At 38.8% G+C, this 12,634-nt stretch overlaps 1 protein-coding gene across 3 annotated transcripts in view; it reads left to right on the plus strand.

Moving 5' to 3' along the window:
* ARHGAP17 (Rho GTPase activating protein 17) overlaps nt 1-12,634 on the plus strand; it is a 92,823-nt gene that overhangs the window by 46,894 nt on the left and 33,295 nt on the right. For all 3 annotated transcript variants that reach the window (XM_077141497.1, XM_077141499.1, XM_077141498.1), the window contains exons 7-10: nt 1,986-2,097; nt 7,061-7,129; nt 7,288-7,369; nt 12,010-12,137. In XM_077141497.1, coding sequence (XP_076997612.1) covers nt 1,986-2,097; nt 7,061-7,129; nt 7,288-7,369; nt 12,010-12,137 — 391 coding nt within the window. The remainder of the gene's footprint in view (nt 1-1,985; nt 2,098-7,060; nt 7,130-7,287; nt 7,370-12,009; nt 12,138-12,634) is intronic.

Genomic DNA, 12,634 nt, shown 5'->3' on the forward strand with positions numbered 1-12,634 from the left:
CCAGCCTCAGCTCTGTCCTTAATGGAATTCTTATCACTGACTTGCATGGTGTCAGGGATGCACCTAAAAAATAAAAAAAGGTATGTCTAGAAATTAGCACATGGCAAACTTATCATTGCCACCATTTACTGGACACTTGCTACATACCAGGCACTGAACTATGTACATTATACATGAGCTCATTTGATTTGCCCAGCAGTCCCTGTTCATTTGCTCATTTCTGTTTGCAGCAGATATTGATTGGTGCTTACTATGTATCTGACTCTGTGGTGAACCCTAGGTGCAGAGGGGCCTCAAGAATTGAAGAGGGAGGAGAGGTTAGGAGGTTAATGTAACATACTCTACCTGTGAGAAGAGACTCCTCACCTTGTTTTATAAAGGAGGGACCTGCCTACATTATCTGTATGACTTGTTTAAGGTCAGATAGAGAGTAAGTGGTGCAGCTGGGATTCTGGCTGCAAAGTCCACAATCTCTTTGTCATGTATACATAGGAGATTAGAGTACTTTGAACAAAACCAAGGCCAAAGGAAGCGGAACGTAGCCTGAGGTGCATTTTTGCACACGATAAGGAAGAATGTTCTAATGGTTAATTATTTGATCATGAAATGAGTGACTTAAGGCAGTGGATGCTCCCTCATGGAATTGGTTGAATATTGTCGTAGATGATTATCCACCAGGGATATTACATCAGCAATACACAGATCCCATAGGAGATTTCAACCACCCATCCTTGATCCTACATTCATGGTCTTATTCATTCAGTTAGTCAAAGTGAGTGTGGAAGAAAGTGACGTGAGTGACTGTTTCCTTTTTACTTCTATCCCCATAGCCTTTCTTTGAAAGAAAATGAAAATAGCAAACAGTAAGTGGAAATACATTATATGCCAGACATATGTACACACATATATTTATTCTCTCATTTGCTCCTTATGACGCTTCTGCAAGGCAGGTGGTATTTGTTATCTTAGCTTTACAGATGAGGTGACTGAGGCATAGAGAGGTAAAGACATCGGCCAGGTTCACACAGCTAGTAAAGGTAGAGCCAAGCTTCAGACTTGAGTACGTCAGACTCTGACGTCCATACTCTTCCCACGTAGTGTCACCAGTTTTGCTTCAGCAGATTTGCTGGAGCCTTTCTGTAGAGGAGTGCTTCACATCAAGAAAGTTAAATGGGGCAGAGCGTGGTGTTTGAGGGACAGTGCAGCAGTCTGGAAAGCTCAACAGTTTGCTAACATGGGTTTTCATATTGCATCTTCGTGATGTCCATGTTTAAATTTGAAGTGTTAGAACTTTGCACAACAACAGACATGCATCCATACCCAAACAGGAGGTCAAAACATACTTGAAAAACAAACTGTTTAAATTATTATCTCTCTTTTAATCCCCCTACTGTCACTATAGTGCAATTCTTTTTGAATAATTATAAAGGGAATGTAAATATTCCACAGGTTTCACATTTGCCATGGATATTGTCTATAGAGTATTAATTCCCATAAGTGTTTTTAATTTTTGAAGTGCTTTTATAGCTATTGACTTGATGGGTACAGGATTGAAGTTTTTTCCAGCTTGTACATGCTGAGAGTAGTCACAGGTCAGGGTGGTCATAAAGAGTCTTTGAGAACAGGAGCTGACCTCAGAGTGGGAGAGGGACATTCCAGAGATGTTTCATGGCAAGGATTCCATGATTGGGCACTATTGAAAAGGGGTTCCACTGATTAATTTCCAACCATGGAATTTCTTTTAGATGAGATGTGGTCATTTATGCTCAGAACGTGACCTGTCCTGTCGTGGTGGATGCTAATGCCTTTTTGCCTGCTTCCATTCTTAGAGGATAAGGCTGAAGGAAGCTGGCTTCCTAAGTAATGAAACTCATTTGAGGTGCATTCAGTGTTGGGGAAGGTGTCTGTCTCCATAAGTCCTTGACTCTGTGGGACTAAGTTTATATAGCTAATTCTTAGGTATTGGCTACCCCGTTGTTTTATAGGTGGAACCAAGCTCACAAATCTTCAGGAACCAACTTTCAGGGTCTTCCATCAAAAATAGATACCCTAAAGGAAGAGATGGATGAAGCTGGAAATAAAGTAGAACAATGCAAGGTACAAGAATTCGCTAATATATATGTATTTACATCAGTCTTTCAGTTTTTGCAAATAATGGATGAAAGTCAAATACTGCAGATTATTAATGTTTTACATAGTTTCTATCAGAATACTCGAGTGATATTAATGTTGATTTTTGTTTTCTTCTTCCTTCTTTATCTCCCAAGAATTTATATTACTTTATGATCATAAAAAGAAATAACTTAGAAAAATTTAAATGAGGTATTTTTTTAAAACTTGGCAAAATATCTGTTTATTTAAAATAAAAAATAGGTGGGAGGGTGCATGGATGGTTCAGTGGTAGAATGCTTGCCTTCCATCTGGGAGACCCAGGTTCGATTCTGGACCATGTAGCTAAAAAAAAAAAAAAGGTGGGAAAAGGAGAGAAAACCATGGTAAAACATATTATAAAGTTACAGGAATTAGAATAATGCAGAATAGGCAATAATAGCTCAATGGAATAGTATAGGTTTTCTAGAATGGACTGATTATATTTAAAGATTTAATATGTGGTAAAATGGTCGTGATATATCCATAGGAAAGGGCAGATTTTTAAAAATATTTCTAGGACAGTTGATTCATAATTTGCAAGAAATACACCTTCTTATCTTATAAACTAAATTCCTGATTAGCTAGCTAAATCTGGGCTTTATGATCTAAATAGGTATTTCAAATGTCATTTGAGGTGATAAATTATTTTCAGAAGTATGTCTTAGGATCATTGACTTAGACTTTTCCTCCCCTTATTCAGTATCTTTCAAAAATAATTGCTTTATTCTACAAGATAATGTTAGGACTGTAACATTTTCATCATGCGGTTTTCACTTTACAAGATAACAAAACTTGATGAACTGAGGTAAAATAGTTTGCTTAAAATAATGTAGTGGGTAAGACTTAAAACTGAACTCACGACATCAGGCTATAACTTTTGTATTTAGAAGATGATATTCAGAAAAATGCTTCTAATAAAATAGTCTTACACTGGCTACACTCTTCGTTTTTATTTATTTATTTATTTATTTATTTTTAATTTTTATTTTTTGGGCTACACTCTAGAGTTGTAGCTTTTGCCAGTGTCACTTACACAGCAGTCTTCTCCACACCTGGTCAAACCTAGGTCTAGAATGCGGCTACTCAATTAGGGGAGTTTGAGCTGGTGCGTTATGGCCTAGTGTCTTACTTTTTTCTCTCCTCCAGAAATATTTTAATAAAAATTGGCCATTCCGAGAAACACCCACTGCATGCCCGTCAAATAAAAGAGGCATAACAAAGTAGAAAATATACTATATGGCTGTAATTTAAAGGGGAAAAAAATGAATAGACACAAGCACATCAACAAAATCCAATATCAAAATCACATTTCTTCTTATGGGCTATGATTAGGAATCTGAATACAGACCGAAATAAAACTTACTACAAATGTGAATTATTTAAGTCAAAGGACTTTTATAGAAGTGTCTGATCTCAAAGGCATTTCAGTTTGAGACTCAGTTTCTGAATAAGACATAATAAATGTTAACAGAAGACATAAAAGGTAAAAGAAGGACTCCATTCCCCATATACTCTGAACCTGATAAAACCTATCTAGAATTAAAAAAAAAATTATTTTGCTTTCAACACTTGCCAAGACGGAAATCAATAGAAGGCACACCAGTTTTGCTCTGGTTATTTTTTCTCAGATTTTGGAGATTTTTTTTTTTTTTTTTTTTTTGCTTCAGGGTGTTATATTGATGACAGAAACAGTACTTAATTGTGGATTTGATGGAGAACATGCAAACAATGAAGAATGAATCTATTGCCAGCATAATACATTTATTCCTTGTCCTTCAGACTTAGAAATATAGACTTCTTTTACACCTGATGGCTCATGTGTAACAAAGTCATTTTAAAATATTTAATTGTGCTTCTACAAAACCTTCAAAGAAATATGAGGTAGTTTACTTCACCCACTATATATTCTACATTTGCATCATTACACATTTAGTGCACTTAAATCCTTTTAATATAATCTTTAATTCAAACAATTTGTCATGAAAGCCAAGTCTTATTTACAAAGTGTCAGTTTCTTTCAACCTGAGTTTTCTGAAGAAAAAGTTCAAGAACCATAACACAGCTAGAGAAATTTAAGAGTTGCAATCGTTGGGTTTTACTATTACAATGTTAATTGCAATAAAATTCATATACAAGAGAACAGATTCCAAAAATTCCATAGTTGAGCTAATAGTCTCCTGTTCCTATCTAAAACCAGTTTCCTCAAGCTACATATTTTCCCTTAGCTCTCATATCAAGTAAGCACAAATTCTTCAAACAGTGGGTCAGGTTCCATGTATTAGCTAACTGGGTGAATTGTGTGATCATTTATTCTTGAAAAATTACAAGGAAAATATCTGCAGAAATTACACATGCATACATAGTAAGACCTGATTAAAAATCCTCTTACAACCATACTTTTGAGAAAAATCCTAAACTCTTCAAAACTCTTCAAAAACTTATCAGTGAAGGAGAAATTGAGGCAGATATTTGCCTACGTTCCTTAACCCTGAGAATGACTCTAATGGCCATGTGAAACTGTCTTGAGGAAACTGCAGCAAATTCTTGCACATTTTAATTAAAAACTGAATGATAATATTCATCTGATTTCCAAATGGACTAACCTACACCAAGGAAGGCAGGATGGTGGTAAACAATATTCTAAGAACTAAATGAAAAAGTCACAATCTACTCCTTGTCATTTGTTCTTTTATTTAACCACTAGAAAATTCATTCATCTTTGAGAGGATAAAATGGTTGAAGAAATGGATCAACAGATTTTATAGATGCTACACAATTATAACGTCTTACCCAAATCAGTAGTAATCTCAAGTTTTCCATCTAAAATGACCGAGTGAATAACTTCAAAATTGTGCCCTAATTCTAATATTGGATGAACTGGCCACTATCTTTAATTACTTCTGAATTGGCACTACTTGCATTTGGCACCAACACTGACAGCTAAAGATCCCAATGCCTGTCAGAATAAGGAACAACCCTCCTGAACCACAGGGAAGCAATTCTGATCCTTCTCCCCTCCCCACCATATCATTCCTTTATTTCTCGACCTCCAGTTGCTCTTCCTCTGCCACCTTCTAATTCAATTTTTCTCCTTAATTCAAAGGCCTTTATGGGTAACAAGAAGCCTAGTCATTCTGATAGTAGCTGCGAGGAATCATGCTCCAAACATTGTGATGGCAAATTAATTACTATCAACCAGAAAGGGTGATGTGCAGAGAACTCTGTCAATGAAATTACAAAAATGATATTTTTGTTTTTTACAAATTCAAATCAAACATGAAAAAACTCTACTTCAAAAAAATTCAACAGTTCAGGGAAAGCATCAGTTGCACTCTAGACACTTAGAACCTATCACACAATTTAAATTTCAGTGCTAAAAACAGTAGATTTTACATTTGTTTTTGTGATCATGTATTAGAAAGAAAAACACTCTTAACACCTTTGATTCAGTTTTAACCACACCAGTGACCATCAAAACTGTGAACTTTTCCACATGGCTGATGTCTCTTGTCTCAACGTCCATACTATGGCTTGTCAGTAATTCAAATGGTGAAAATTTAAGCAGATATTTTCTATTCATTTCAGAAATTCTGATTCTTTAAATCTGCCCTTTTTTGATAGGGCATTATTCTTTTCTAGTGCTTATTTCTTTTTTAATGTCTTTAATCCTTTTAAATATATTTATTTTAAGTCTCTCATAATTCTGTTTTCTAAAGTTCTCTGTGGTAGACATTTCCTTATGATTAGATTGTTTTTGTCGTGTGTTTTGTGGTTTTTGTATTGTAGGCTTAGTTTTTAAGACGGCTTTATCTATGGAATGCCCAGGGTTGGGAGTGAGTCTCCCCAATGAGTCTCCCAGTCTAAATAATTAATCCTGCTAATTTGGAGGGTTCCTGGGCCTTATAAATAGTAAATTCAAATCTCGAGTCCTCATGGGAGGTGGTCTATGTTTGTAAAATCTTAAGTGCAGGTCTTTCCCGGATCCAGCCTAATCCAGAAGCTTTCCTGTTTTTTTCCATTTGCTGATGAGTGAATTTTTTTCTAACCTGCCCTTTCACTGAGGGTGTAGTTCCTTGGGAGTCCTTAATGTGTGCGCATCTCAGCTCTAGTTCCTCACCTTTCCAGGCCCAAGCCTTTCATTTCTGTCCTGTGTCCTCGATGAGTGCTAGACTCAAACACCTTGGCACCAGGACTGGTACAAACCCACTTGAGGTTATGTCCAGTTTCTGTCCACACTTATCCTCCTGGCCATTAGTTTATCTGTCCCACCTTACTTCCCTCCCTCCCTGTCTCTTTCTTTCTAGATGTTTTTATAAATGGAGGGCATTCACATTAACTTGTGCTCTTTAATGCCAAAAACAGGGTAGTGTATTTATGTGTGTGTATGTGTGGCTGTATGTATATGTATGTATGCATAGCCAATTGCCTAATCTCATTGAAAAATTTTTTCTTCTTTTGTATAAGTGATTCATTTATATTAGTTAAAATATCTAAAAGTACAAAACAGTATATAGTGAAATCTTTCTTCCACCTTGTCCTCCTTCTACTGATCCCAGCAATAACCACTGTTACTAGTTTCTTGTTTTAACTCCAGAAACATTTTTATACATATATGACAAAAATATTTTTTTTCTCTCCTTTTTTTACCCAGATGGTAACATACCGTAAGCAGTGCTCTATACTTTGCTTTTTAACTAGGTATATTAATATATCTTGGAATCTTTCCATGTCAATCCATTTTTGTTGCTCCAGTTTGTGGTTGTACACCAGTGAGTTGATGGACATTGAATTTTTGTTGTTTCTATCACTTTTGCTTTTCCATTGATCTCCATTTCCTGGAGATCAGTTCTCAAATGCAGTTTTCTTTCATCTTTTTTTCAATGACACATCTTCTTTTCTACTTACCTAGGATCAACTTGCAGCAGACATGTACAACTTTATGGCCAAAGAAGGGGAGTATGGCAAGTTCTTTGTTACGGTAAGCATCTTCCCATTGACAAATAGTGAAAGCATAGAAATTGAATCATTGTAGCTTTTTTGCAAAATATTTCATTTTTGGTTTTGCTCAGCCATTGTGTGTGTGTGTCCATCCGATGCTAACGTTACTTTTGTTTTTGAATGTGGGTTTGTTCTCAGTTATTAGAAGCCCAAGCAGATTACCATAGAAAAGCATTAGCAGTCTTAGAAAAGGCCCTCCCCGAAATGCGAGCCCATCAAGGTAATGTAACCTGCGTGCTGGCTGATGCCTCCTTCTCGCCTCTGCCACTTTTGCCTTTTCTTCTTCACCCTGACTCCTTTGCATGCATTTCCTTTGGATACAGCCTTTCTGCCTAGGAGGGTACTGTTTCCCAGCATAATGTAATCTTTCCTTGCTTCATTCTTTAATTTCATCAACCCCCAAATTAACATACTAATAGAAAATGTGCAGTTCTTGGGAAACTCTCAGTTGAAGAGAAAGCTTGTCCCTTTTGGGAGTGCTATGTATCTTTTTTTGTCATCTAAATAGGCTTGAAAAATTATCCTTTTCCAAGTCAGCTGTTTGTTCCGTAGGACTTAATTCTAGCTCTGTAACTCCAAAACCACACATTATAGGGAAAATGTTCTGGACTTTCCAAAAGCAAATTTTGGAAACCAGTACTTGATACCACTTCATCAGCTACCTAATAAATGTGATTGAATGATAAGACCATGACCACCTGCTTTGGACTCCGTAAAGGACACTTCACATGTCTTCACACAAGACTCTACTCATAAGCACTAATACTTTGTTCACTATACTCAAGCAGAGTGCAGATCTTACCCACAAGTAATGAGTGTAATGAAATTTCCCCTGATGTTCTGTTTTATATCGAGTATCTGAGCTTTTAATTTGAATTCTCTCTGCTCAATGATCAGAGCATTTACCAGCAGAGATCAGCAGAAGTTGTTGAGGCAGAAATTACTGTTTTCACTTTTTTGCTCATGGTATAGATCTGATTTGGTGCTTTGGTTTCCCTGCACAATCATTGGTCTTGAGATGAAAAAGGAAGCAGCTAGGTGCTGAGTGTGGTAACTCTGTGAAAGAGTGTGCAAGTGGGGAAGGAGGTGTGCATTGTGGATATGCATGGACACTGGCGCCCTCCCATGTGTGCCCAATAATTCTACTTTTTCTCCTGAAAATCTCAAAAGGCTTTGTGCCCAAAACTTTTTGGTTTAAGGATTTAGAAAATTCCATATCTTGACTGACTGTGTAGCCAGGTCTTCATTGATGTCAGGCGCAGTGTGTCTGATTTTCTTAGCTATTCTTTATTGGATGAGCTGCCCTTGCTTTCCTAAGTGATCCGGTTTCCTAATTGGTAGATGATGGTGTTCAGTCACGGTGCAAAGGTACAAAGCTGCTGGCTAACATTTAGCCTTCCAAAGGGCAGACTCTTGCCGGACAAGTTCAGAGCATTGAGAGTGTGTATTTATGAGATACCTACTATGTGCTGGGCCCTGCATGGGCAAAGGAGTAAAAACATCATCTTAGCCTTTGAGTGGCTTACAGTCTGGTTTGAAAGAGTTCACCAACAAAACGGAGAAGGTTAGAGTTTTTAGTAGTGCTTTATTTTTTTAGCTCCTATTTTTTTTTAGCTCCTAGGGCTTTTTTCCCCAGAGAAGTCTGTTAGAAAGTGGTGGGGAGCTGGAAGGGAGTGGGGAAGAATTTTAGGATGTAACCAGGACAGCTGGCATGGGAAGGGGGGTAGCCCCTGAAGGGAGGGTGATCCGTCTTTTTTTCTAAGCTGGTCTCGTCACCTAAGCCCAGGAATTCAGCGCCTCCCATCTCTGCCTGTGCTTATTTCTTAGTCTTGTCTATCTCTTCTTTTCTGTTAGCCTCTTCTCTGTTTTCAGAAAAACTCAGCATATCCTTATTATAGAAAAACTATTTGCCAAGACCCCACTGCCTCCTGTCACCCTCCTGACCGTGATTTCACATCCACAGCAGTTCACATTTATCTAGTGCCTCCTTCTTCTAAGCACAGTAGCTCCTTTAATCTCATTTATGTTCATTTTTCTGTTAGACTTTTAATAACTCATTACCTGCCACCTCCATTTACCTTCCCAATCCTTTAACCCTCTAATCACTTTGCTATTTCAGAGCAGTACAAAACAAAGCCCAACAGTTCTCAAGAGACCAGCAACCTCTTAGTTGTCAGATCCTAGTATTTTACAAAGGCTTTGACCTTCTCTTCCTTGTTAAAATTTTGTCCTCGTTCCACTTATTTTTTTCTGCTCTGTTCGCTCCATTTCGGCTCCTCCTTCAGAAGTCAGCCGTTTCTGAGGTCAGTTCTTGCTCCTCTGTTCTTTGCTCCCTTCCTCCCTCTCACCCCTTTTGCTGTAGAAATCCCCCAGTTGACAGCTTCCACTCTCATCTGCATCTTTAATACAGCCTTCCAAGCCTCAATTCCCTTTGATGGCTCACTCTCACCTAAAACAACGTATCTCAGAAAGCCAACTGATCCTTCCCTGAACACCAGCTGTCCTTTCTTTTCTTCCTTTTCTTTTTCCTAACACCTTTCTCCAGGCAGTCCAGATTTGAAACCTTGGAGCCATCTTTTTCCTTTTTCTTTTTCCTTTCCTTTCCAGATGTTCACATCTTGTCCCTGGGTTCTGTGCATTCTTTCCTGTGCTGTACCTCTAATATCCCCTCTTCCGTCGCGAGTCCTACTGCTCCCTCTACTCTGTATCTTGTGCTTTGTGTGTGAAACTATGGGATAAAATGTAAAATCTCAGGCTCGAGGCCCCTAGTGTTTTCTCAACACATTCCCCTCCATAAGAACTGTTTACCGTTTTCTTGTTCTGACTCCTACCAATCTTACAAGATGCCCTCTAAACTCAACCTCCTTTCAGAAGCCTTTCTGACAACTTAAGCCAACAGTGACCACTTTGTTTCCTAAAATGCTCTACCATTTACAATCTACAGCAGAAGTTGCAAATAGCGATATCTCCTTTTAAAAAATTGTTTTTTAATTTATTGCCATGATTTAAAAACCAGATGCTTTCACTATAACAAACCTGATTTCTGGCTTTTCCACCTCTGTAAAACATTTGCACTTGCGACCCCTTGTCTATATCATTTATTCTCCTTGACTTCATTAATGTGTTTTGTCTTGTTAATAATTACTGTTAAATGTTTTCATGTATGTATTTGATTGCTTTCCTCCCCCTTGAGGCTGGGAAATTATCTCTGAACTTTGGTGCCCACTGCAGTGACTGGCACATAATAAGTCTGTTCTTTGAGGGGTCGAGTGCCTCAGGCAGGTTTGTTTCTAGGTCAGTGTACTTTATCTTTGTTCTCTACCGACTTTATACCAAGGTGGAAAGGGCATATGCCCTTCAGTATTTATTAGAAAATTCTTTTGGGGGGTTGAGTGTGCCCCTCCTAGCAGCAGCACAGGGTCGGGCATGTGGTGGAGGAGGTAGTGAGGGTCATTGGGAGAACTCCACTGGGTGATTCTGAAATGTGCCCCTAGGGTAAGGGTGTGGCCATTTTCTACCCCTGTTAAGAATCACTGCCTTAAATGAAAGGGCTGTAGTATTCAAGGGAAAGACTGGCCTCTCTAAAGACTGTCACAGAGCTCTGTTCACAGAAACCTGGTCCTCTGTGTGCTTTTCCTATTAGAAATTCAGCTGGCTGGGGCTGGGGCTGGGGGCTCCTGGCGGTTCTGAGAGTGGCACCTGACTGCCCTTCGCCTCACCCCTTTCTTCAGCCCCACTTTCTCTTTCCATCAGTTTTTAACTTTTCACAAGCTCTCAGGTCTATGGATTTGTGGGGTTTTGTTTTCTTCCTTCCCCTACATGCAAATTGTGGGATGTGTCCCATACATCTGCTTTTATGTATATAAGCAGTGTTCAAGAACACACTAGAGTAAATATTGCCTTCTTCAAATCTAAATTTTTAATATCAGAATGGCCAAAGAAAGGCCTAAGTTCTTCTCACTAGAGTATTTTTCACCAGGTAGAGTATTTTTCACCAGCTCCTTTTCCCTCTTTCGCCTCCAAGTGCTCACACAGCATCAGATCTCTACAGCTCCCACAGGCAGGCCAAACCCAGTCAAACTTTTCTTCTTCTAATTTAATACATTCATTTTCTAAATTTTTGTTTCTATTTTACTGCTTTATTGTATGTATTTCTGCTAAGTTGCCTCAAATCTTTTATGGAATAAAGCAGGGTAAATGCCTGAAAATGATATAAAGATATTTCTCTACTGCTGCTTTGGGGTTGCTGATCCAGTAATTTTTTTGAATCTACAAGTTTTTGGTCCTATTTGGGGATTTGGCATTTGGAAACACTGCATGTCATGGAGATGTCGCATTGATAAGAGTTCACGTTGACCATCTCCAGCCTTTCTGACAAATGCTTAGCTTGTGTTTGAAATTTTAAGAGAGTATTTCCTTTTTCACATTGTAGCAGTCTTATTGTCCTCTAAGTAGAAGGCCAGTGCTGCTTTGCATTGCTAAAGTAAACTTATTTTCAGTGAAAACAGTATGCTTAGACGAATCCTTTCTTTTAGCCAAGGTCACCACCCCCCTGTGTTACTGTGGGCCTGGGGCTGGGGCAGGGGCTCCCCACTCCTCCTGCAGGGCAGCCCTCGGCAGGCGTCACGCTGGGTGTGCAGGGCTTCTGCTCCATGGGTGACCTCCACAGCCTGCCCCCTATTTTGTGATCTAGTGAATGAATGTTAAATGACAAAAATAAATAGAATAGATGTTTCCCCTCTTCCCAAAGCTTCAGCCACCAGTCTGCTGGGGAAAAAAAAATCCCATTTATTTGTTTGGGGAGAAAATAATTATACCATGAGGTTGCTGGGTGTCTTACTAAATGGTTTGCTGCTTTAGATAAATGGGCAGAAAAGCCGGCCTTTGGGACTCCTTTGGAAGAACATTTGAAGAGGAGTGGGCGTGAAATCGCACTTCCCATCGAAGCCTGTGTCATGCTGCTCCTGGAGACAGGCATGAAGGAGGAGGTAAGAGGTACTTCAGTGTGCCAGGTCTCCGTACCCTTCCCTCTGCCCTTTTCCCTGCCCTCCTCACACCACTCGTCCATATTGTACAGGCTGTGGCTTTCACACTTTTGTCACTATGATCCACAGTAAGAAGTCCATTTTAAATTGAGACCTTGAACACCATCCACCTGTCTGTAGATGAAGCAGAGGTTTCACAGAACAGCATTCCCCTTTCCTCCTTGCAGTGCACTCTGACTTGTTTTTGTCCTATTTAATAATTTCGTTTTAAGAGCTGGTTGTGCTTCACAAGAATGGATTTCGTTATGCCCTGTGGACCAGAGCTTTCATGAGTATAAATTTTTAATGGCAAGCATCTAGAACAAGAATCTTACACTTGTGTAGCGCTATGCAGTTTTTCTGAAGGATAGAGCAACTCACATCTTTATGGGATCCTTTTCAGAAAAATCCATAAACCAAACGGAGCACGTCTCTTGACTCTTTTAGTACAGATAAGGAAA

This window comes from Tamandua tetradactyla, chromosome 23 (genome assembly GCF_023851605.1).
Source record: "Tamandua tetradactyla isolate mTamTet1 chromosome 23, mTamTet1.pri, whole genome shotgun sequence".
Lineage (NCBI taxonomy): Eukaryota > Metazoa > Chordata > Mammalia > Pilosa > Myrmecophagidae > Tamandua > Tamandua tetradactyla.